This window comes from Leptosomus discolor, chromosome 4 (genome assembly GCF_034619465.1).
Source record: "Leptosomus discolor isolate bLepDis1 chromosome 4, bLepDis1.hap2, whole genome shotgun sequence".
In the NCBI taxonomy this organism is placed as follows: domain Eukaryota; kingdom Metazoa; phylum Chordata; class Aves; order Leptosomiformes; family Leptosomidae; genus Leptosomus; species Leptosomus discolor.
Window position 1 is genome coordinate 410,745 of NC_141394.1, and position 26,549 is coordinate 437,293.

Here is a 26,549-nt window from a genome sequence, read left to right on the forward strand (position 1 = left end):
GGCTATTGAGGAGGATCTCACAGCACCTCTGGCTCAGAGTTGCCCAGAGCTCTGGTGGCTCCAAGGCATAAGGGTGCAGTGAGCCTACATGCCGGCTTCAGCTCATGGTGGTGGCCACCCCGGCTGTCCCTTCAGCAGCTGTTCCGCTTGCGCTGCGCAGCACCGCATCACTCCGGAGCCGGCTGCTCCTGCCCAGCCCTGGTGGCTGGATTTGCTTGCTGATGTGATAACCTGCTGAGCGCAAGGGGTGTTTGCTTTCCTTTTTCCTTTTTCTTTTTTTATTTGTTTGTGTGAATCATTGTTACTATGAATCAGCTCTGTTAAGGAAGTAAACCAAATGTTTATTTGCTGTCTACCCCGGTAGTTGGCAAAACCCTAATCTGCTTTACCAGCAGGCTGATGTCACGTAACGACAAAACAGCGAAACCTTCGGATTTCCGCTGCCCTGTTTCCCTTCGTTTTTGCCACCTGAAATACATGCACGACTGTTTCAACATCTGTCTCTTGGCGCTGAGGGACGTAGCAGTACCTGTGCAGAAGGGTGACAGTATCCTCTTTATGGGAACCCTGAGCAGCTCAGCAGAATATTCATTGCAGGAATAAAAATCTCCTGCAAGACTAATGTACTGCTAAAGGTCCAGAGCTGTAAAACACACTGCATTTACTGGAGAGATCATGGGTCTCTCAGGGCTAAGCTAGCTCTCCTCTTGGCTGCAGTGGCGGTCCCAGGCTCTCATTAGACATTTCCATTCTTTTTCAGTGGTTCATAAGCAGGTGGCCTGACTGAATTTACTGGAAAAGAGGTGAGACAGCAGTGCGTTAATGGTAGATGGACAAGTGAGTAAACTCACCAGATCAGTTATAACCAGATGGGGAAAAAAATTAAAATTATCCAAGTAGGGATCAGATACATCTGTGTCTGTGCACTTACAGTGTCAGCCATGGCACCGAGTCCTTTGTGCCAAACACACCGAGCCAAATCAGCCAACATTTTGTCTACGTAAGAATTGCTAGCTTGAGAAGCAGTTTTTCATTTACCTATGGTGTGTGGCCTCTGTGTTTGCTCACGCAATGCCTGAAAACCCTGACTGTACCGGCTGATAACGGCTATCGGACTGTGCTTGGGGGCTAACAGCTGGGCAGGGTGACAAAGTATGTGACCAGAGGTGGTTCAGAGCCTGCCTTTTGATACAGAGCCCTGGCACGGCGGCTCCCCCGCGGCCTCCACATTCATCCCCTTAGGCCCTGTAGTGGTTATACTCCTTGTGAGAGAAAGCAAGTGTGGTTTATACAGCTTTTGGTGTTGACGCTGCTCTGCAGTGTAGCGGGTTTTCCCTTTCCCCCTTTAAAACAGGAGCCTGTTTCCCTCTGACACTGGTGCTCTTCCTTCCTTTTTTACTGACGGCATTAGCCGCGGAGGAGGCGATGCAGAGCACTTGCTGTAGTGTTTTGGTCTGAGATTTAAATCTGGGTGTCACATAGCACTGAAATCTCACTGTAAAACCCAACAGAAGCCAAGAAATTCCTTAGGAAGTTGCACAGGTGTGGAGCAGTCTTTGCTCGTGGGTACTGTCGGTGTTGGTTACATCCTGTGTATAGGCAAAAAGAGAGTCTCACAGCTGTTCCTCCTGTTATTTATAAAAGCAAGCCTACACTCAAGGCCTACAGATAGTTATATATGGCAGAGACGGCTAGTTTAATTCCGAGGGTGGTGTTCTGGTCGTATGGCACACCCTTTCCTGCCTGCAAAGAGGGTGAGCCTCTTTGTGCCCCTTTTGTTTCCTTCTGCCTTTGATGCTGAGCCTCAAAGCTGACAAACTGCAGTGCTAGGTGAGCGTGGTGTTACACCAGAAGCTATAGCAGCATCGTGCACGCTGTTAACCGTCACCTTTTGTCAGAGCACCGTGCAAAATTTCTATAGGCTGATGCTGGTAACTAACTGCCAGAGAAAGTGAGATAGCTTTTTTTTTTTTTTTTTTTTAATTGGTAAAAAATAGAAAGTGGGAGACTAAAACACAAATAGAGGAATGGACGACTAAAATTGCAACGGTGGTATGTTCTTTATTGTACTCATGTGCATCAGATAGAGTTTTATAGCTGCACAAACAGTTGTTAACATGTGCCATGTCATCAGGAGTACTTACCCTTCAGAGCAGCATGGTCAAAATATCAATAGCAATGGTATTATCATGCACAAGGAAAGGAATATGTTCCATTCGGTTTGACTAGCAGAGTAACTTGCTCAACTTTGACACAGTCTTTTTGGATGAGACATTCAATGGAGTTGTCTTATTTGATTGTTCAGCTTTAGTAACTAGTGAAGTTACTGGCTTGTATTTAAAGGTACATAATAGTCGTATCAAAACTAGATAGTTTGGCTTTGTGCGTCTTTCCTGTAGATGAGCATGTTCCTCTCTGCGTGATCACAGGATTGCCATCAGAGGAGGCTGCAGGTCCTTCTTAGCCAGCCAATATTCCGATTCCTATTCCCTGCACAGCCCTTCCCTACGTGGCAGCTGCTTTGTGTGTGTGCTTGTGGGTGTACTGATGTTCTGGATGGAGGGCGCTTATGGTGTAGCTTATACTTTCATATTTGACTGTGAGCATGTTGGAATTTTAATATACAGTGACAGTGATATTATATTTAAGAAAAGAATGTTGTTAACTAACAACCCATAAGAGTTTTCAATCATTTAAATTACAGTACAGCCTATATCCATGAACTGTAAAGTAAGAGGATTTGTATAAGATTATAATGGCTCTGGAGGAGCTGTGAAGTGAATAATCTGCATTTTACAAGTTGCACTGCTCTGGTCTGTTATGTCAATCCTCATTCACTTGTAACACTTGTTGTTGAGCAAGCACTGTTATTTGCATCTTCACATTGTCACTGTGTTTTGTTCATTGCAAAAACACGGACTGTATAATTACAGTATTTAATTTTTTGAAGTATGATGGAATGCAGTGTCCCTTAGAAGAGTAATTTTGATATCATAATACTTCCATTTTTTCATATCTGTTTATTACCGGAAAAAAACAGTTGCTAAGCAAAGCCAGATAAAGGTTAAGATTTATCCACAAAGAGCACAGAGGACCACGAAATTCCTTTTCCATGGGCAAAACTTCATTAGGAGATGAGCTTCTTGTGGGTCTAGGAACAGAATATTTCTATAGATGTGAAAAATAAGCAGAATCACTTTAGGATTCTTGCTTGGTACTTGTGAAGACCATGACGAGAATCTTTTTCTTAGTTGCAGACTATGCCAGGCAGAAGTAGGTCCGAGCTGTAGGCCACCTGGGCATGGTGTCGGCCGTTGTCAGAGTCAGGAGAACTACCCTGAGGCATAATGAATTGCGTATTTTCTCTGCTCCTGAGACAATAATTTTCCCCGCAGTGGACCAAATCCTGCTTTGTGCTTATTTTGGTTACTGAAACAAGCCTTGCAAGTGCTTTTGCTAAACTAACACATAAATTTGTCCTGTTCCAGAGAGCTGGTATTTTCTCTAGGCTTCTTTCAGATGTCAGGGAGGCTGGTGCGGGACAGTGTGCTGTGGAGTGCCAGGTTGTAGGGCTTTTTGATGGCACTAGTAAGTGGTTTTTAATGGGTTGATTTTGAGTCAGAGTAAGAGACAGTGCAGTAAGTTCTGTATAAACCATCATCATCACTTTCATTTTAAGATTCCAGCATGGAGTAATAGTGCATCATTGACAGAGGGTACACTGAACAGTGTGCAGTTGCAAAGGTGAGTCACACTTAAAATCCTAAGGGTCATTGACTGTACTGTCCAAGATCATTGAAGGAGATTAATAATTCTGGCTGTTGCATGTCACTGTCCAAACTGGAAGGAACTTGATTTGCAGAAGGATTTCAGTATTAACTCTCTAAGGGGGTTATGGTTAAGATTCCTCAGCTTGGTCACAGAAAAAGGAAAATCCAGCCTTACTGGTGATTTTGAGAATTCTGTATGTTTCTCTTCATGACATCACTTCATCACTTCTTAAAAAATAAAAGAGGATATGCTCTTCTCCTCTGCATGTGATTGTAGTTCAAGTATGATGAAGTTTTAGCAGGAGAGGATTTCAGCTTATCTGAAAGATCTTTCCTTTCTCGAAGCACTGAAGGTAATAGAAAAGGATGATATTCCCGTTTGAACTCCATTCAAGTGCCTCCAGTTACTGCATGCTGCAAAGGCATATTTCAGCTCGCACTTGGAGTTTTCTGTCTTTCTCTTCTGCATCAGAACTTGGTCATTTCTTGCAGTTATTTCAGTGTGCTATGTGGGCTGTCCCACGCCTGTGGCCAGGCTGCTAGGCTGTCCTTAGCAAGAGCCCCATTTCCTTGCTTTCTGCTGAGAATACTATTTGTCTGCCAGACAGCCCCCTTCATGGCAGTGCGGTATTGTTGACATCTCCTTTTAAATTCTTTTAAACCCTTTTATATCTTTTAAAATGTAATGCTTCGAGGTACCCACAGTTACCATTTTTCGCATTTTGAATTCCTTCAGAAGAAAAGCCTTTCTTGGTAAATGGTATTTCCATTTCCATGGTGCTCCTTATTACAGGTAGCTGCTCTTTTCATCACTGAATGGTGCAATTTTCATTCGTGCTGAAATATCAATGGTGACATACAGCAGCAGATTGTTCCTTTATGATCCTTGGCATTGTGGAGACTCTCCTGCTCAAAACTAAATGTTAAGGAATTTAACAGGCATGAAAAATCTGGTCCTTTTATGCACACACCCACAGAGACACACACTCCTCCCTCTATCCCGCTATGCACCTAAGCATTTGTCTCCCCTCATTGCCATAAGGAGTCATTAAGATGCTACCGGTGATGTTTCCTAAAAAGTTCACCTCTGGCGTCCCCTCCTGTACCCTCCACCAGAGCTGAGCGAGGGGTTTTGTATTGAGGTTCCTTGTTCCCAGGCTCTGAGCCTGAGCAGCTCATTTTGGGAGTGATAGCAGCCTCGCCAGCCTGCTCCCTCTATTACTGAAGGTGTTGCTTTGCCTTTTGCCGTGCCATAAATCAGAAACTTATGTCCTCAGTATAGGCAACAGAAACACACACAGAGCAAGGCAGGGCACTGCTTCCACCCCGGCCCCGCTGCCTGCACATGCTCAGGTGCCTGTGAGAGTGCGGGAAGGGTGCTGCGACAGGCAGCACGGTTTTTAGGGGGATTCCTTTTGTAGCCACCGAAATCTCTTTCCCTGGCCATAACGTTATTGTTACGTGGTAGCTGCTGGCTGAGGTTTCCCAGCTATGAGGCCTGATCTGCTCATTTCCCACCACAGGTTCCCCTGTTTATACAGCTGAATATTGCCCCCAGATGCTGCCAGCGCTCTGCTGACTGCTGTCTGCGTGCTTCATGGGAAAGGGGCTGTACCTGCCTGCCTGTAAGTCTGCGGGGAACTTGAGGAGGCTCCGGCTTTCCTACAAAAGGTGATTCTACCTGGGGAAAGTAGACCCTGTTCATAAATCAGATGTTCAGAGAATTAATTATTTCAAATTCCCAGGAAAGCCTCTTGTAATAAATACCACTACTTTTAATACACAATTACATCACATCTTCCTTTTTGCATTTATTTTCACCCTGGCAGTGAGGTATATGGCTGTATGGAGCAGTTAAGAGGCAGCAGACCTGCCATCCTGGGCTGGATAAGGCAGCCTGGAGGAGGTGCTTCAAACTGAGCCTCTGCCCCACTCCCCTTCATTTCCATACGTGAGCTGGGTGCAGGCAGGCATTTTGTTCTTACAGCCCCATGTCAGGTTTGTGATTATGGCATCCTCGTCTCCAAGCAAGCACCGTGATTTACTGTTGCTTCTCACCATAGCCTACACAACTGGTAGTGCTGTAAGCACTTCCAGCAAATAGGCCTCAGAAGAAAATAAAATGCTGGAGCCTGTGGCAGAACAGAGGTGCTCTCTTCACCTCCTGGTTCAGTGGGAGCTGGGCGATAAAAGTCAAATCGGAGTCTTTGTGTCTCTGGTAGAAAAGGTCACAAACTTCCTAGAGCACGTGAAAGTTCCCCGCCAACGGAGTAAAGGGAGGGTGTCAGAATGCTGATGGTAGGTCGAAGCACGGAAGTCATTCATCAAACTCAGGAGTGACAAATATGTATTTGAATCCTATGAATCTGCCTGTGCTGCCTTTAAAAGCGAGGCTTTTGTGAGAGAGAGCAGCAGACACCGTTTTAGTTACAGGTCCAACCCAAACCACACTTTTATTGCAATACCCTAGGTGAACGAGCATCTTCATCCAAGCATCTTTACTGCCATTTTAGGTTCTGAAATGCTAAATGCAGATCTTCTGTTACAGATCCTGCTTGGCTGCTGCCCATGTTTCCAGGCGCCTGACTTTCCTCCATTTAAGCCTCCCAGGCTCTCTGAGGACAAGCACACCTGAGTTTCCAGGGCAAGCCTAGCTCTATGCAGGGGTGGCTAGGTGGGAAAGAAAAGCCAGCCTAGGTCCTTGGGACCTTTGGGCCCTCGGGAGGGGTGTGACTTGGGGTCAACTTATGGGGCAAAATAAAAGCCAGGTGTGATTATTCACATGTCTCTTGGAAACGGTTATAAAGTTTATACAACAAGTTTTCAAGTGAGGTAATGTAAAAATGTTGAATACTGGCACTTATGGACATATGGAAATGGTTTATCAGAGAGTTGGTGGAGAAGTCACAGGGGATGATTTATATCTTATGTTTCAAGTCCCCGTTCCATTTCTTTTTTTAAAGAGATTTTTTAAAAATTAAGCTCCCATTTTACTTGCATTTCGTATTATTTCAGCAGCTCTGTGTACTGCCTCTGTGCCTGCTTTCTGGTTCCTAACAGTGCTCGTGCACTTGCTGTACAAGAAGTGTGCGTGGCTGAGCAGAGACAGCGTGACTAATATCTGGCTTTGTAGCCTCACAAGTCCTTGGTGGATTTAGCTGTCATCTTTAATGTCTGCTGTGTTGGCTTAGTTTTCTTTGGGAATGCCAGGAAAGCTATCTACTCCATGTGAAAAGATTGAGGATCCTGCTTGAACATGAGAGGTCTCTAGCTGGCAGTCCCAAGTTTCAGAGCATTTGTTCTACCCTTCAAAGAAAGGTATTGCATAAAATGCATGGACTTGACAAGTCAGGGCTTGGGCCACGACATAAATGAATACAGTGCTCTGGTGAAATCGGGCTTGCCAGCCTGAGCTGGTATGCGGTGTGACCTCAGCCAGGTTTAAAACTCTTATTAACAAATTGCCTTGTGAGCGTCTCAGTTATCCTCACTCTCTCTAGGGCTGTTGACAGATCTTCTGCTTGGGACTTCATCTGGGAGGGTGCGCCTAGAAGGAGATGTTATGGAGAGCAGTGTTACCCTGTGTAAAAGGTACCTTCCTAGGTCTTAAGTTTTAGCCAAGAGAGTATTTATGCTAACTCGGTGTTTGGGAAAGCCTGCTGGAAAGGGTATTGGAAACATTTAATAAAATCTGCTGCCCTTCCCTGCACACTTGTAACGCAGTTTCACCCTTTAAAGTCGGTTGGTCATAGAAAACTCCTTTTATGAGCTGTAACCAATTACAATCTGAACTAGTGAAGTCAAACACTGGGAAGAAAGCAAGTAATTAGGCACAGCAGAACCCTTTTCCTTCTCTTGCTAGCCGACAGAAAGTGAGAAGGTTTTTAAATGCAGACCATGGCCTGATTCTTCACACTCTTACCTCAGTGTTGTGCTGCTGTGTCTCTGTAGATGTCAGCGGTGCAGGACCAATACATTGGAATGGAGATGGGAGCCCTTTAACGCTCGTTCTATCAGTAACATATGTGGAGCTCTGGTGGAGTAACTGAGAGCACAGTTTAATAGCTAGTCTTTCCTTTTTTCATTTCTCCCCTGGAAAATCATAATCAAAAGAAGTTGAAGAGAAGCCACCTAATTTAACAGTGTCTGAGCTGCAAGCCCACAGCAGCTCCAGTTTGGAACATACTGGGAGGCAGTGGAGGAAGGAGAAGTGGTGATCTGCTGAGGAGAACCTTCGCTACAATAAACAAAATAATAATAGCTCTTTGCTAAAGTCAGTCATTGCCGAGACCTGTATTAGCATTTATAATTACGTGGATTCAAGAGGTGCTGTGATGATTCCCATCTCTTTTCGCTTCTCTCTTCCTGGCTTTGATTCTGTCCTGGGAGGTGGCCTCCTTTTAAGTTTTGCATCCTCCTTTTCTCCTAACAGATGGGTGAGGTTGTCATTTTTGCATGTGTTGACTTGGTGAGAACCATTTGATCCCTTCTGTGCAACAGGCGGTCTGGCAGGCTACTTTCGTGTGAAAAACACGCATCAGAGGTTTATGTCCTGTTCCTACAGATGTCCTGTTCAGGGTTTGGGATTGCTGCAGCTCACAGAATGACCACCTGGGAATGGCAAGAGACGTAGATCGGGCTCTGGAAAGTGGCACTTACTAAGCCAAGGCTATACCTCTTCTGGTCTTGCACTGAAGACCTGGAATATGAAATTACTAGGGCTCTCTTGCTGCTTTCTGTATTGCATTTGGTTATTTTTGCAAGCATCAGGTTGTTTGGATAAACTTGCAGTTGTGACTTCTTCTGCCAAGCTTTGTCCTTATGGACAGTGCAATGAATGATTAGGTTTTTTAAAGAGTGCCAAAATCTGGAGACAGTTTATTTGGAAAATTGCTTAACAGACTGCTGATGGTGAATAAATTATTGCACAAGGGAACTTTTGAAAATGGTCTTGAAACTCCTGTGGTGGTAAATTTTCAACTCAAGAAATACAGCATGTGCAGGCTCACTCTCGTGAAAACCAAGCAAATCCTTGCTTGGAAACCACGTGAAAGGATCAGGACTTTTCCTCTGACCTTTTTTCCTTTTTTTTTTTTTTTTCTTTTTTTGGTAAATGTAAGTGTAACAGGTTGTATCTTTCACTATTTCCATAGCACAGTAAAGATGTGGCTTATGTCACTGATTAATTGGTTAGACCCCCTTATTTGTGTTTCCCAGCTGGGTGCCGTTGGTGCAGCATTTCCAGGAGAGCCGACCCAGAGTGAGCACTTGTAAAACGCGGCTTTGAAACAGGAGATGATTTTGGCACGGCCTCTGAACAGCTATGGATGTGGCGACAGTGGTTTCATACTTGCAACCTCACGTGACTGAGGGGGGCCTGTTTGGCTGTGTGCTTGTCATTTCATGGAAAGAGCAGCCCGCAGTGGTCACAGCTCTTAGCGCTCACCGTGTCCTGTTACAGAAGTTGTTGTTAAGCTGGGATGTGAGCTGTAGATTTCTGGTAATGTTCCTCAGCTGATTTATTGATATTGTTCTTCTTATCCCCAGGTTCTCGCTCTGGCTTGCTTTCCCTTTCTCCCTTTTTTTTCTCCCCTCCCCCTGTTACTGGGTCTGCTCTGTGTTTTTTCTCTCAAAAATATTTGCAGGAGGTAGAGCAGTACTAGAGCAGACTATCAGAAGATCTATGGTTCCACAACACCAAAGGTCACATCCAAAACCCAGCGGATATCCTGAATAACTGAACCCTGTGCCCCAGCTCCAGGGCCCCTTACAGGCTCTAGAAGGACGAATTTCAGCCCTGTATAGCCACAGGGTGGACTATCCGCATTCCAGATGCTCTTGTGATGGGAGACTTCCCAGTGACTCTTTTTCTGGGAAGTGCAAGGGAGATGTGCTGTTAGTTTAAGCTGTTGTGATTCTTTATTACAATTGCTTTATATATAGGGCAGAAGGGGAAGATTTGGCTTTGGATATTAGCCAGGGGTGGGTAACTCTTGAAATGTGTGCAGATGCGATTCAATTTTAATCAACATTCAGATGCTTAGACGCTACCCTAATTGTGTCTCATCTGATTTTATGAAGACTTTTTAATTATATTGTTAATATTTCCTGATTCATGCTTCCTCAGATATTTTCTTTTCCTTTTGATACTGATTTTCTTCAAAGTTCTGGGAGAAGAGATGAATATTGCAAAAGACTTTCTTGGCAGTGGCTTCCCCTCCTACCTGAGGAGCAGCCTGCTTGGATGTTGTCTTGGCATTAATGCACGAGACACTTCCAAATTGTTGTATAGGTTTGGGGCTAACGTCAGCACCTCAAGGTCTGCTCACAAAAACAGCTGATTTGAAAAGAATTTTTCTTGCTTTTTGAAATCTGTTGAGATTTCACTCTGAGTTGGAATGCAAAAGGAACACGCTGCCCTACAGTAACCAGTAGCCACTTCAATGCAAGTTCAAGACCTGGGCCTGCTTTAAGTAAATGAAATATTGCATTCTCCTGTATCTAAGCACGCACAATGCTATTGTTTTTAACCCATTAGCTGTTCTGGGATCTTTACCAGTTGGACAAGATTTCTGTCTTGGTTCTAAGACTTTTTTCCTAAGAAATGTCATGCTGAAGTGGTCAAGTGTCCCATCAGAAGTTTTAACTTCAATAAATCAAAATCTTAAAGTGAAAAGTAGGGTTTTTTCCTTGAATTTTCTCTCTCCCTCTAGTCCAAAATGCTCAGCTAGCTGCGTGGCAGTTGTGAATTTGCGTTGTATCGGAAACATGGCTTATCGGTGTGCTAATACCCTATGTTGGGTTTGATTCATAAGCTGCAGAAATGGAAACGTGAAGTCTGCATCAGCAGAGATAATTGAACGGAGTGTAGAACTTAGGTATGATTGTTCCTGATTTGGAGAGAAGATTTGGAAGTCTAGGAGAATATCTAAAATACAAGAAAATTGGTACAGCGATCCTACAAGGAAAGGAGGTCATCTTTATTGGAATGGCATAACAGCTTTTATTTCAGTGCAGTGACTGTAGTTCGTAGCAGAGAGCTTGATAATGGGATCCTGTTGCAAATTGGGAACTGCCTCTTAAATTGGATGGATTGGGAAGACGTGATTAAAGCTCTTACTTAGTGGGTTTACATAGGGTTTGTACCGGTCTGTCTGTGCTTTCAGATGGTTCGAGGACCAAGTGTAAACCTGAACTGAGGTGTCGGTGAGAAACGAACCATACTGTATACTCCTCCCTGAAATCTTGAAACTGGCCTTTCATTTTTGTCTAAATCTGTCACCGAAAGCAGTGGCTAATAAGCAGCATTCGGAGGGGCAGTGTACAAGCGCACGGCAGCCCTCTGAAGGCCTGCTGCTGCCGGGAGACAAAAGGAGGTGCAGCCCGAGCACTCGCTTTGCTCGGAAGACGAGGGCTCAGGAGCGTAGGAGGCACAGCATCCCTTGTGCTGCTGCAGGCATGAGTTATGATCTGTGGGCTTTTTAACGGATTAGTGCTTGCTGACGAGTTCTGGCTTGTTTTGGGGGTTTTATTCTTCTCATGAGTGTTTTTTGTTGTTGGTTTGCTATCCAAGGGGGTTAGTGCTCTTCAGCATAACAAGGCAGGACCCACAGTGCTAAGGAAACAGTCATGTTTAGAAGAGCATTTTTTTCCTTCCCTTTAGTTTTGTTTTGGAGGAAATTAGACTGGGATTTAAATCAGAAGCAAACAGGTGTTTGGTAAGAGTGAGAATGGACAAAGATAGTTTATTAAGTTTAATAATGTGGTTTCAGTCATTCAAATGGTATTTGTGAATCATAGAATCACAGAATGGTTTGGGCTGGAAGGGACCCCCAAAGGTCACCTATTCCAACCCCCCTGCAGTGAGCAGGGGCATCTTTAGCTAGATCAGGTTGCCCAGAGCCCCATCAAGCCTGACCTTGAATGTCTCCAGGGATGGGGCCTCCACCACCTCTCTGGGCAAACTGTTCCAGTGCTTTACCACCCTTATGGTAAAGAACTTCTTCCCAATATCCAATCTAAATCCGCCCATTTCTAGTTTAAAGCCATTGCCCCTCGTCCTATCACTACGTGCCTTTGTAAACAGTCCCTCCCCAGCTTCCTTGTAGGCCCCCCTCAGGTATTGGAAGGCTGCTGTAAGGTCCCCCCAGAGCCTTCTCTTCTCCAGGCTGAACAACTCCAGAGCAGTTGTGTTCTGGGCTGTTTCCTCTGGTCCTTGCTGTTGCTGTCTCCATCCACAAGCACGTCCTACAAGCCGACTGGCTCCCCTCCTTCCAGCTCCTTCACCTGGGACCGTTCGCGTGAGGCAGCAGTCGGTTAATGCAGCATCATTGTGTCTACCCGGATTTGGTGCTGCAGTGTGGCACGATCCTCTTACCTACTGGTGTGTCCAGGCTGATCACAGTACTTGACACCGTGGTTTCTGAGGTGGGCAAGACCTGCAACAGCAACACTGTCCCGGTCTAGTTACTGATTTAGTCTCAGTTTAGAGCTTCCCTTCAGCTCTCTACAGGCATACTGACGTCAAGGATTTCTTTGGGGAATAAAGACTGGTAGTGAAGAGGATCCTTAAATTCTGACCCAGCTGTGTTTCTTTGAGAAAAAGGATCAGAAAATAATGCATCTTCTTTGGGCCTTCTGTTGGACTCGTCTTGAGTGTCCGTATGGGTAGGCAGCTCAAATAGGCCATGCTTCTTGTATGGGAAGCATGGGGACTGCAGCGTCTTGGCATTCCCAGAGGACTCCTCCCTCCCATGGTTTCTCACCTCTTCATTATAAACCTTTTTGCTTTGTCTGGATGGTTTTGTTTAGATGTGTTATTTTTTACTGGTAGTTTCTAATTATGATATTTTGAGATCACCAAATGTGCATTCACCATCATTAGTGGCTTCTTCTCTTGCTATTTGTTTCATGTTCAGGGAGTAGCAACCAGATTGCAAAATAATGAGCTGCCTTGTGTATTTCAGGAACATACCCCTCGCAATATGCATTTCAATGATTATCGTCACAGTTGGCTATGTGTTAACAAACGTGGCTTATTTCACTACAATCAGTGCTGGGGAATTGCTGCTTTCAAAAGCTGTAGCAGTGGTAAGTTACAGAAGGAAAATACAAAACTATATCCCTGCTGCAGTTGTGCTTGTTGATAGATTCTTATTTCCAGGGGGAAAAACTCGGGGGGGGGGGCACACAATCAGGCTTTTCTATGGCTCCTCTTTTGCACCACCTATCAGCATCCTGGTAAGCTTAGTCTGATTTTTGACTGGTGAGTCAGGTTGCACTTAAGGCCATTGATAGCATTTGTAAGATAATATTAGACTATATTTATTCACCTGATATAAACAATAGGACTTAAATTTTATAGCCAAGTACATGCTTGAAAAATTCTGTGCTAAATTTTAGACCAAACTCCTGGGAGGCAGGAAACACAGATGTTTGTGGAAGTGGGAGCTCTGAACTATTTTTTGTAGCAAAAAATGGTAATGCTATCTCTGCACAATGTGCGTCCCGAGTACTTAGGAAGGGGGTTGCTGTGGATACTGGAGTTCATTTGGGAAGCAGTTGCAAGGCAACCTGGCTTGGAAATACTGCTTTGATTGTTCCTCCTGAATTGTGGTGATGACACTGATTTTTGTATTTATGGTATCTGACTCACAACGAGGAAATAAAAATTTCAATTCACTTTCCAGTAGTGACACTGCCTATGGCTATTTCAATTGACGTGGCATTTAAAAATGACTAAATTCTGCTGCTCGTGGGAGATTTAGAAACAAAACATTTTGCAAACCTGAAGAAAATTGTATGTGTCTCCTGTGGTGCTGCAAACTCCAATTAAGGCTGTTCTGGTGACACAGAACAGTCAAGCATGAGTGGATGGACTATACCACTGGATAGCATCAGCCAAGTAAAATGAAGGACGTAGAAAAAGAAAGACTAGGAATGCAGATCAGACCTCGATCCATTCAGACTGAGTCTTCTTTTTCGGAGTCATAACGGTCTGAACTGACGTAAATCGTGGCCTGGTTCCACCTCAACTGGCGGCCTTTCACAGGCAGGAAGGAGTAAGGGTGGGAGATCTTATCTGCAGTAGCCTTGGTGTCACAAAACAAGAGGTAGCAAATGCACAGCACTCAGTGAGGGGTGCAGAAAAGGGATATAAATAAAACTTACCCTACTTACTAATAATTGCTTAATAGAGTAGAATTACTTTCACATTTTATGAAAAAACACTGTATGTTTCTCTCTCCTCCAACAGACCTTTGCTGAGCGACTGATGGGAAACTTTTCTTTAGCTGTACCAGTATTTGTTGCTCTCTCCTGCTTTGGATCTATGAATGGCGGCATTTTTGCAGTCTCCAGGTGAGCGTTGCTGACACTGCTGGGGGTGGAGGGCGTGCGAGAGGCACTGAGAGTAGGGAAGCAAGGGGAGGGTAGAGCAGGAGTCATTCCTTTGGCAGGACATGGAAAATGGCCATAATGTTTACCAGGTGTGGGGCTTTTTCCAACTTTGTTCCTGTTGGGTTTAGTATGTTACTGTTAAAACCCTTTGAATGGTTTGGAAATGGATCCCTCCAAGCGTAGCACTTAATTAATGGCTGCTTTGTTTTGTGTGAAGCAGGGAAATTGGAGGGAAAACGTTAACTAATTCCAAACACTGATCCTAATGTAAGGTAAAGAGGGGACACCTTTAGAGATGACTTTGATTTCTGTGTACGGGCTTCTCCTGCTGGTCTTTTCACTCAGAATACCTCAGACCAGCCTGAGAAGTGCCGCTGTGCTCTGTGACTTTCATGAGCCGCTTTCCCTAGTCACATTAATGAGCACATTTAAAGTCTGTCCGCGTTTATTTCCCACCAGGATGTTCTTCGTTGCATCCCGTGAGGGTCACCTTCCGGAAATTCTCTCCATGATTCATGTCCGCAAGCACACTCCTCTGCCAGCTGTCATTGTTTTGGTAAATCATACAAACAAATGTTCCTGCACAAGAATTCATATTACAGGCTTGCTCTGGGGGGTTTGGACAGAATTTAGGCGCTGCTTGAGTCGTGTTTATTAGTGTGTGCATCGGCTTTGGGCAGGACAGAGGACAGTAAAGAGAGGAATGAGATTTGGGAGTTGTTCTTATTCTATCATCTCCTCTTTGCCGTCTTGTCGGTAGCACTTGACTGCCTGTTGCTGCAACGTAATTCATGTTTTATTGCCCTTTATTTCTAAGGACCTGCTAGTGATGAGCTAGTTCTGTCTCGGAGAAACGAACTCCAGTTAAACAAACAAACAAAAAAGGGATTAATTTAGCTGGAAGTGCAGCTGAACACCAGCATCTGGGAGCACCCTAAAGGCTCGTTATACCGCCTTATAGTGAAAAATGCAAACAATTATGCACTAACATAATGGAAGGGGAACCCTCAGAAGTGCAGTGTAGCGGTGATTAAAAAATGAGAGAACGTGTGCCTGGGCAGTAGACTGTGAATTGTCTAAGTAAAAACACCAATATTATAGTGGAAATCCTGGTGCTGACTTCTAAAATAGCAGCAGAGCTAAATGCTGGCCATGTGTTTGCATCGCAGACTAATTTGTGTGGTAAAATGTTGGGACAGAAAGTCAAAATACCGACCTCAAACCTCAGTTTGCACAGTGCCAGGAAGTTCTTCGCTTAACTTGCAGTCTTCATAACTGTGGGTGTTCAGTCCCTCTTTTGGGGGGCTGTAATGTATTACATGCTGTAATATATCTGGGCAGACCTCTGGTTGCCACAGCAGAAGACACATGTGTATCTGTGAGTCTGCGCTAGTAAGATCAGATGCTGGCACTGGAATTCAAATCAGGTTTTGCTATAGATGCCTATAAGCTCACTTCTGAAGTGCCAGCTGAAATGTTGAATTTTATATGTGCCCATACAGCTGTAGGCTTCCAAATTTTGAAAATTAGGCAGCGTGATTACAGTGAAAAGTTTTAATGAAATTCATTTTATGTAAGCTTTTAGTTTGCATTTTATTTCTCTGGGATGAAGTAATCATACCTTTCAGGAAAATGGCACTGACTGTTTTCTGTGGAATGAAATGCACAAAATTTTTTTTTTTTTTTTTTTTCCTGAAAGATGTTTTCTGCTATCACATCTGGTCCTGTTACACCAGTGCATTGGTTTCCTTTGAAAAAGTCAGATTCTCATATGCAGATGGCTTTCCTTCAGAGACTGTAATTTTTTTTTTGCCTTATTCTGCATCAGTAGTCTGCGTTTTAGCATTTTACGATTTTATTTCTCCTGCCAAGGTCTACACACTGTAAGAAAGGAAAGAGCTCTTGAGAAACTGAGAAAATGAGCATGTTCAGTGTCTGAGGCTTGTTAAAAAAACAAAAAAAAGCATTTTTAGGAATTGAGAAATCTGTTTATGTACGTATGTCCTGGTATTTGATAGATGTGTGTGTAGCAACTCTTAAGAAATCATGTAGTCTGATTGTGACCTTACTTTGGTTTTTTCCCTTGTTAGCTCTCCTTCACTGCCCGTGACACCTTTCTCGCGTTATCGTGCTTGTAAACGGAGATTGTAAACTTTTAGGGGCTGTTGTGTGTAGCTACCCCTTACCACACCCTCTTTGCTGAGTTCCCCTGGTGCAGCCTGGGGTACCATAAGACTTTTTCCTTCCACAAGACATCTGGAAACCTCTGCTTTTGTATGATCAGGTGTGACCAAAATGTAACCGCTCTTATTTGCGTCAGCGATGAGCAAATAAAACTGCAGGGGGCTAATGTTTGTCAGGCCCCGTGAGAGCGGTGCCCAGGATGTTCTGGTGCCACAGTGGGCTGTGCGCCTGTGCACCTGTCTGGGTGGCAGGGGGCAGATACGTGTTGATCACGTGTGGCCACCCGGGACAGATAGATACTGATGGAACGTGATCTCAGGGGACAGCTGCCTGTTGATGTCACACCTGATGGCATGACAAAGGCCGGCCTGGAGTCTGTGGCCCTCAGGTGTCTCTGCAAAAGGCTGTGCTGCTTGTCCCTAGGGAAAAATTTGGTATCACTGCTGTAAAATAATAGACATCAGTCCACTAAACCCCTCTTACGTTCTGACTTTCTTTTGCAGCATCCTCTCACAATGATAATGTTATTCAACGGGGATCTCTACAGCCTCCTGAATTTCCTCAGTTTTGCCAGGTGGCTTTTTATTGGACTCGTAGTTGCTGGGTTGATTTATCTCAGATATAAACGTCCCGATATGCCTCGTCCTTTCAAGGTAACCTCCGCGCTCTACTGTTTTACGTGACTCCTTCTCCCTCCGATGTGTGGTGCAGTCAGACAGTAAAGGAGCATTTTCTGATGTAGTAAGCTGACCTTTTTTTTTTTTTAGGAAATCAGAATTAATAGAAAACAGTCTTTTGCATGGAAGGGTCTCCTTGTGTTTTCCTGCAAGCTCCCAATCACTACCTGAGCTGCGTTCCCTTCTGAAGGAGAGTTCTGGCCTGTCCCCTGGTGCGTGGGGGGAAGCGGCCGATGCGGCTGTGCCGAAGTGAAGGCGTTGGCTCAGTTTTGCCGGTCTGTTGCGTTGAGGCAGCGTGATGCAAGCTGTGTGAAAATACCTTGAGCCGTGTGTAGTCACACGGGGTTCGTTCAGACTGCAAATATTGGGGTTACGTGTGCCAACCTGATTTTCAGCCAGTCCTCTATTTAATGTCTCCTCTGATAAAGGCCTCAATAATTTTGCCACCAGAATTCCTGTCAAATGTAAGCATTAACATTAGACATTTATTTCATTGCCTATCCAATAGCAAATATGCCAATTGGATGTGCAAATAAGCTGTTAGTGCTATGATTATGATATTTAGGGCTTGCAATGGATTTGCAGACGCAGTTATTGTGAACCCAGAAAGAAAATGCTAATACTCTGACCCATTGAACAGTAGCTGTTTTGGCCTTGGTTCTGCCATTCTTCTTGCTTATTTTAAGTAACATCTTACATACAAAGTAAGATGTTACTTAAATAACATCTTACTTAACTTACATAACTTAAAATACAAATAACAACATACAAAGTAAGATGTCCCATTATATATCCAGAAAGATGATGTCCATCGTGAAAAAAATGTAGGCATCTATCCCTATTTGTATACTGCCAAGTAGCCTATTTTGTGAAGAACTAAGAATGTGCGCTGTTGCATTTTTGTAGGTATATCTGTAAATAAGAAGGTTAACAGCACAACCTATTTTGCTTTGATTAAAAAAAAAATGCTTTTGACAGTGCACAAAAGAGAAACAGTGATGCTTCAAGGCATGAAAGGAAGAGAATAATCTCCAAGGAACTCTCCAGTTCTCCATTACACCAAAACTCTCACAAGCCATGCCTGTAGGTGTTTCCTTCAGAGAGGTGCTAACATGGTGATTGTAGTGATGTTCTTGACAATTGAGAGAATTAATCTGATATTGTTATTTTTTTGTACTTTTTTGTCACTAACAGTGACGCAGATAATATGATCAGTCATACAGTCAGAAAGTGCTTTTTCAATAGCTATCAGTTGCATAATGCTATCAAGTGTCTTTATCACTAGTCAAATTGGTGTTTAATTTGGTCTCTTCCTGCTAGATTTTTTTTTTACCTTGGGAAGAAAATCAATATGTTCTTAATAGTTTTAAAAGGTGACTTGAACTCCTGGTTGTGTTTTAAAATGTTTTCTAATAGGTAATTATCAAAGAGGAAATCTTTACTGCGGTTAGAGCTGCTTCCTAATCTGTTGGGGGTTAGAGAAAGGACTTTTGCAATGTAACTTATTTACAGCCCTTACGTTATAAAGGACGTAAAAACCTGTAGTGTTTTAGTGTGTAATTAAGAGACTTCTATGGCGCTCACTGCATAGCACTCTGTGTGACTTGGTTTCTGCAGTCGCTGACATTTGGTGTGCATGTTCTAGATACCCCGGTTATTCCAGAGCTGTCCTGCACTGCTGCGTTTTGTTCACAAGCACCATAGTCATTCCCGAACACGGTCAGTGTAAAGTAACGGATATTTTTGTGGTTATGTTTCAGGTGCCTCTGTTTATTCCAGCATTATTTTCCTTCACGTGCCTCTTCATGGTCGCACTGTCACTTTACTCTGACCCAGTGAATACAGGGATTGGATTTGCAATAACCCTGACTGGAGTTCCGGCCTACTACCTCTTTATTGTGTGGGACAAGAAGCCAAAGTGGTTCAGAAAGCTCCTAGGTAAGTCCTGCTGGGACTCTTCTCCTTTGTGCTGACTTCAGGAATTTCTCAGGGCTCCCAGTGTTTTGAAATCCTCCTGTTCAATTCGCTCCGCTGCTCTGAGCTGGGGATGACAATGCAAGTTCTTCTTCTGCACATACCATGGGATTGCTCTGCTGGTTACCATCAGTGTCAGAGTCCAGCAGAGGGCTGCGAAGATGATGAGGGGGCTGGAGCATCTCTCCTATGAGGAGAGGCTGGGAGACCTGGGGCTCTTTAGCCTGGAGAAGAGATGGCTGAGAGGGGACCTTATCAACGCTGATAAATCCCTAAAGGGCGAGTGTCAAGAGGATGGGGCCAGGCTCTTCTCAGTGGTGCCCGGTGACAGGACAAGGGGCAACGGGCACAAACTGGAGCGCAGGAAGTTCTGCTTGAACCTGAGGAGGAACTTCTTTACTCTGAGGGTGGCAGAGCCCTGGAACAGGCTGCCCAGGGAGGCTGTGGAGTCTCCTTCTCTGGAGATGCTCAAAACCCGCCTGGATGCGATCCTGTGTGACCTGCTCTAGGCTGACCTGCTTTGGCAGGGGGGTTGGACTAGATGATCTCCAGAGGTCTCTTCCAACTCCTACCCTTCTGTGATTCTGTGCAATGTCTGCTAATGTTTACAGCAAGCTTATTCTTCAGCTATTGAATGGCTTCAAGTGACTAGATGCCTCTCCCTCTGTCCCCTTCTCCCCTCCTTCCCCTACAAACATCTGATTCCTTTCAAATTGCCCATCTTCCCCCCAGGCCGTTGGCCTGTGCTAACAGACAGTGTTACACTCCTAGGAGAATCGGTTTGGAAACATAGACACCGCAGCTGTGATGACAGGATGGCCTTGGTGCTCCCTGCTGAGACCACGTGTCTGTGAACCACTGAGGAATATTTGGAATGGGACAGGCTCGGGCAGGCTTGGTGTGGGGATATTGTCCTTAGCGGAGGCTCCTGACAAAATGATAGCAAAATATACAGTGCCTGACACACCTCTGTGAAAATTGTTTCTGTGCTTCATGAAAAACGACCTCTGTGTGAGCTGGCTGTAGTATTTCACGCCTGAAATACACAGAGAATAATTTTTATACCATTTCTGAAAGTTTTTGAAAGAATTTGTGGAAGTTCTGATGTGTTGGAGAAGGGTTATTTGGAGCATTTCAATTAGAAAGAAGTCAGTGTAATTTATTACTGCTCCCCATTCTTCTCTTTTTTGTAACTCAGCATGATAGGTTTTCAAAAGGGAGGTAATTTTCAAAACATGAAACGAGAATATAGGCAAAATATTTGAGGAATGATGGATAGTTTATTAAACAAAACTGAAAGAAAATCTCTTCTGCTGCAAAAGAAAAACTCAATCCAGGAAAGTTTTCAAGTAAAAATAATTTATTTGTATAGGTGCTGAATCAAAAATGCATATTGTCTTCTGTGCTTCAGTCTTAAGGGGTGGTTTAAAATGAGCTGCTCACAACAGAAGAATGGGTTTTTTGTATATATGTTATTATACTATAACATTTTATATGTATTTTCTCTATATAAATATAGGTTATATGGTTATGTTCTGTCTGTTGTAGGACCTATGAATTTCCTTCTCAGTTCATGCTGGGAAGTCCATAGACAATAGGGCAGAAAGTATTTACAGAAAAAGATGTTAGTTTAAGGCTAGGACACTCTGGTGGTCTTAATTTTATATCCATAACATTATAAATTACTTGGAATGTCCTGGGAATGGGTAGGAAGCTCCAGTGCAAATGAAAACAGTTGTATGCAAAAGCACATTCTATTAAATAGTTTGTTTTTTCATCTGTTTATAATTTCTCAGCCTTGATGTTTAGGGACTAGGAATTTTTCCCTTTATCAAACCCAGGAGATTTTTGGCATTTTCTGTGAAGTCTCAGAGGTTTTGGAATACAGATACTCGAATCTCTGGCCACAGGATGCCAGTGTTGAACTGCATTACTTGGGTGAGAGAAAAAATATTCTCTTTAAGGTAGACTGGATAATGTGAAGCTTTTTCAATGAGGGTGAATCTTCTAGCTTTTCAGATAACACAAAGTTCTCCTGCTAGAAAGAAGGCCTGGTGCCTGTGTGGTACCTGAGCATGGACACAGTGTGCTGGCTCAGAGGAGAAAGCAGCGGATGCCAGTAAGTGGGTGAAACAGCTTGTTTGCTTTGCAATTATTATTCCCAAAATAACGGTAATGACAGAAGACTGAAGCTGACAGGTTTTGGGTGGAGCAGAGTGGAGATTTACTTGTTAAATTAATTAAAAAAAAAAAAAATCCCCCTCAGAAGCAGCAATAAACCTTCTGTGTGGAGTCCTTAAACTGGCATTATTTTGTGAGTTTTAAGGGAGCTCCGCCGTATAGCCTGAGAGCATTTTTCAAAGGCATTGAATGAGGATAAATTCACTTAAGGTACCTCTGTGAGATGTAGACAAGCCATTGGGCAGCTGCAAGCTTGCTGTTCTAATCTTGAAACAATATGCATGAAGTGTACATAGGCATGAAAGAGTCATTCCGGACGTGGGGTAACAGGCAACATGAAAAAATGGAGTTGTCATTAAAGAGGTAGATTTTTGTAGATTAACTGTGTGACATTTTGGGAAGATAATTCATTTTTCTAGACAAAGGAGAATGTGATAGATGCAGTCTACTAGACTCGAACAAAGTCTGTCCTGCAGTACCGCAGGAGGAGTCCAAGCCTGTTAGCCTGAGCACAGCACTGTGCTAACAAGGCAGCTTCCCAGGCTGCTTCGTCCGCACCGCTCAGCACATCGACAGGTGGTGTGGCGCTCTCTTTACCCCTTTGTCAAGTCACCTTGTTGGGGAACTTGACTTGTTCAGCTCGCCAGACGTGCTTTGGAGAGGAGAGATGACTGCTGCTCACGAACCCCACGCGCTATTTGAGTGAAGGACAGAACTGGTGCAGGAAACCACGTGGGCATAGACCAGCCCCACGTAAGATCGGACTGGATATTAGCAGAGGTTTTGTAAGGATCAGAGGGGAGGGAAGTTGAACAGCCAGAATTAATAGCGGGATGACAAACCCAGCCTGAAGAGGAGTACATTTATGAAAGGGGTTTCAGGCGGGTGACAGTAGCAAAGCCCTGGAACGGGTTACCCAAGAAATCCTCTCCAAGGCTCAACGTCATTTTTTCTGTACGTTTTGACTGTCCTTAATGGCATTTACATTGCCCAGTCTCCTTCCCAAATTACTGTGTTGAACAAAAGGTAACTTCACGGTTTGCGGGGTTAATAGGGTCTGGGTGGTATTTTGCAGTAAGAATAACATTTTGTTCTCTCCTTCCAAAGAAATTTTGCTGTAGCACCAGATGTGCTGGTACAAATCATTTTCAGGTAGTACAGGCTTCATTTGACCTTCACGTTCTTGCTTTTTGTAGAACTAATATGAAAATGAAAAAAGAAGCCTAGCAAATCCTACAAAGCATATCAGTGTGTAAAAGGATGCCGCACCAGCACGAGAACGCTTCTATTTGGGCTTCCTCAGTGGAAGCCTCAACCTTAGACTCATATTTAAAGCATCTATTTCTTTACAGCGGATTGAATTGTGAGGAGCTTAGAAGTTGAATCCCGATTTCTTCATAGCCTGAACCCATGCTGGAAAAGAGATCTGTTTATATGACAAAATGTGTCTTTCAGGGTTATTTACAACACCAGGAGAGGATGCTTGCTCACTCAGGCCGTAGTGTTATATGCTCCGTTTGCTTCTCGTTGTCGAGTTTGTGATGTTTGGATCTGCAGGAAATCATCTCAGCATTTGGCTGTCATGGATTTCATGTCCAGTCTTATACATACGCAGCAAATTGCTGCTTTCGTTCCTCACCCAAGCTTTGTGTGGTGCTTACACAGGTACCAGGTCTGGGTTTGTCATAAAGGTTGTCCCCTGGGACCTATTTACAGTGAATTCTCCTCTTGAAAAGGGAACATTAGGGTTTAAAGGATGTGTGTGGGGTCACCTTTACTGAAATGGTGTTAAGTTATCTTGTTACGAATGTGAAGCTAGTCCTGTAACTCCAGGTACAGCTCAAAGCAGGCAACGTAGAGATGCTGACTGGAGACAGATTGGAACGTTTTTTTGGGGAAAATACTCCTTACACTGTTTTATCCGTAGTATGTTGTAACCAACAACCCTGAGCAAGCACCCCAGCCCCCCCACCCGTCTGATTGCTCCTCCATGGCGGCATCCCAGCACAGAGGAGAGCTGCCCCATGGGAATGGAGGAGCGGCTGCCACCTCCTGCCACGGCAGGGCAGGGGCTCGCTGTCCAGTTGGTCCAACAGGGTGTTAAGGTCACATCCCACTCTCGAGCTGCCTCGGCTTTCCCGCTGCCGCCGTGCCCTTTCCCAGAGCTGTTATGCTGTGGCTCGGCTTCACAGAGAGTCTGTTTCTCTTCCTCTGCTCAGCCTCAAACCTGGAAGGGGTGGGAAGGCAGGGGCAAAGCCCTGCTGGCTTCCTGCTGCTGCCTTCCTCCTGCCCTTCACCCTGGTCCTGCCCAGCCCTGCTCTGCAGGCAGGGGAGGGAGGCGGGAGGAAAACGCAGACCCTGTTGACTCTCAGCCTCTCTGACCCCGTCAGTTTACGGTCTAAGGGCAACCCGGCTTTGTGCTGAACTGGTGACCTCCAGAGAGGAGCAAAGGATGGCAGAGTCTGCCTGCGAGAGGAGAGCGGGAAAGTAGGTTTGGTTCATGTCTGCCATGAGCTGCAAAGATTTACCCTCCTTACTTTACACTGGTGTCAATGCCGACATGTTGTGCTAGGCAAGGAAAATCAGAACTTTCTTGTACAACAGCTCCTGCTTGTTCAAAAACAGGTGACTAAAAAAAAAGGTGACCAGCGAAAGGAGTGGTAAAAGAATGCTCTTTTCCTATTCTACATGTAAATTAACTGTGCTATTTATGAATCGGTACCCTAAAAAGAAAACCACCAAAAACACAAGAAGGAAATAAATGTCCAGAGTGACAAAAGTACAGCGTGAAGTTGCTTTGGTTGTATGACATTCTCAGACCTGTGAAGCTTTGTAATCATTGATGCCTTTTATTTATTTTTTTTTCTTTTTTGTTTGGGCAGACCTTGGCACAGCTGAATTAACTGGTTTGAACTCTTTCAGACTTTTATTTCAATGTTACCACCTTGTTTAAGCAGTTGTGCAGTGTAGTTGTGCTTTAAGGTAGCCTTTAAATGCACGCAGGTGTTTATTGAACAAGTTTATGCCTTCATACCCTTACGTTCTTACTATATATGCACAGCCTTGGATCAAAGGTAAAGAAATTGCAGTTAAAAGGAAGAAAAGAATTTGAATCAGGCATTTAAATGATACCTGCACCTGGTGTGAGCGCTGTGAACCATGTGTGCAGGCAGGTTGTGTAGCAGCTAAGGTCGTTTTCCTGTCTGCTTCTGCCTTCTCCAGCCCTACCAAAATTTCCTATGTGTATGTTTTGTCTTTGCAGACAGGGTGACACTAACATTGCAGATCCTCTTGGAAGTTGTCCCATCAGAGGAAGACCAGAAGTCGTGATCTTCATGTGCAGCTTTTGGCTTGGTGTTCCATTTCAACCTGAGGAAGAGGGCAGGGAGGTTTCTCCCTCTGCCTAACGTTCTGCCTACGGGAGGAACAAGTCACAGCCGAGATGGATACCGAGCGAGTCAGCTACCAGAACTGTCTTTTACGATGATGCAAATTTTTTTTATGTGGTTGGTTTTATGTAGAAAGCAAGAACTTGTGCTACGAGAGAACTCTCCTCTTCACTATTTCTTTTGTTACAGTGTCATACTTTAACAAACTGTAGGTTCATCAGACTAGGATTTTGGTTGCATTGTCACTGAAAATAGGTTCAAGCAATGTGTACATAACAGGTGTACTGTGAAGAACGTGTCCTGCTTGCTGAAGAACCCAGCTCTCACCAGAGAAAGGGGGAGATAAAGCTCTGCTGAGTTTCGCTTCCTGATGTTCTTCCCGTCACTCCATTTGGCAGCCCAGTTTGACTTCTTTTGGCTCGCTGGGAGAACCAGCATGCTCATGCAAAAGCACAAGGGTTTCCACACCTTTGTGGTGGCAAATTCAAGGTTTCTTCACTCCAGAGTTGTACTACAGCTGATGGGGAGCATCTACTGAGAATTAGTATTTCTGCCGGTAGGGCAGGAAGATTTTAGCCTGGGGGCAGTAATTTCGTATATGTTAAAGTTTCTACCAGTCTGGAAACTTTTACTGTTTTTATCAATGTTTCTTTTTGTATGTATGAATAGGAAATACAGCAACTGAGTAATCCCCAAGTCAAAACATTTGACTGTGACCTCCTTTGCTGTATGAGTATTTTCAGTCTGGAAGCAATATGGGTATGCAGTCTTCAGTCAGGCAAACCTGATTTTAAAGTTTTATGTCATTGTCGGTGGGCAGCAATGAGTAATAGTCACTGGTGGGAATACTGTACAGACATGGCAATAAATGCAATACCTTTTTGTGAATAAGGTATATGGCAAGCTACAACAGATTTGTTGATTTCAGTGGGATATGTGCCCAATCTGTGGGCTTTTCATTCAAGCACACCCCAATTAACTGGGCTTTGAAACGCCAAGGAACGGGTGCTCTGCCAATGTTTCCTTCCTGGTTTTATCTCTGCAGAAACAGAGAAAGGCCGTCAAAACTAATAAAATCAAACAAAGCTCATCTTCTGAATGCTGTTTGAGCTGAGATTTGGCTCAAATATGAGCTGAAGTTTTGCTCTTTTTTCTAAGATAGTTGTAGAGAAAGACATTTTTTCATGCTTAGAAATTCAGTTTTATACTGTTAGTTGAAGACTAGTCGACCTTAAGGTTAAGGTTTGTTATCACTCTATTAGGAATATAATGCTTAAATGTTGAATGCACTACTTTTTGAGCTGTTTGCTACCAGCAAGTCATACGTTTCATGAAAATTTTTATGGAACTAAGCAACATTAAACTTCCTAAACTGGGAGACAAGCACAACTAGTAGCCAGACCACTACAGTAAAGGGAGACTGTGTATTGTATATGTGTTGTATATATCCAGAATATCTACTGTTTTAAAGGTGTACAGTAAATGTTTTAAATTTATACATGTTTTTCTTTCTTGTATTTCTATGGTAGAATTTTGTAGAAGTAGGGAAATGGGAGTAACTGATTCTGTGGAAAAGCAGTAATTTAAGACACAGAAAACATTTTGCAAGCAATTTTTTCTTTAAACGTTTTCTGTTTACAGTAACTTAGAGTGTTACTTGAAAAAAATTTTAGACAAACATCTTGAGAGAGATTTTTATGTTGACAGTGCATGTGTTTAATTAGTGTTTACCTTTGGGTCAGAATTCTGCTGTTGAGGCCATCTCCTGCCATCCCAGTTCACCAGGGTTTGGCCTGTGTCACCACGGAGCACCTTCAGAGGACACAAACTGCATTTCTCTCTGGTAAAAATGAACTGCCTGATGCCCTCCGGGAGCGTGTCTGATGCCCTCCTTTGCTTACGGGTGCTGCATGCGGGGGTCCCACCAGAGCTGGTCCAAAGCGAAACCTCCCGAACACTGATGGTGTGGATGCCAG

At 43.9% G+C, this 26,549-nt stretch overlaps 1 protein-coding gene across 2 annotated transcripts in view; it reads left to right on the plus strand.

Annotated features, from left to right (window-relative positions):
- SLC7A11 (solute carrier family 7 member 11) overlaps positions 1–24,514 on the plus strand; it is a 54,360-nt gene extending 29,846 nt beyond the window's left edge. Inside the window, exons 7-12 of one of the 2 annotated variants that reach the window (XM_086464782.1) lie at positions 12,737–12,860; positions 14,026–14,129; positions 14,628–14,724; positions 16,856–17,005; positions 18,790–18,971; positions 24,451–24,514. In XM_086464782.1, the coding sequence (XP_086320908.1) occupies positions 12,737–12,860; positions 14,026–14,129; positions 14,628–14,724; positions 16,856–17,005; positions 18,790–18,971; positions 24,451–24,514 (721 nt within the window). Of the gene's footprint in view, positions 1–12,736; positions 12,861–14,025; positions 14,130–14,627; positions 14,725–16,855; positions 17,006–18,789; positions 18,972–24,446 lie in introns of both variants that reach the window. The other variant, XM_009946965.2, reaches the window with a different exon arrangement.
- The last annotated feature ends 2,035 nt before the right edge of the window (positions 24,515–26,549 follow it).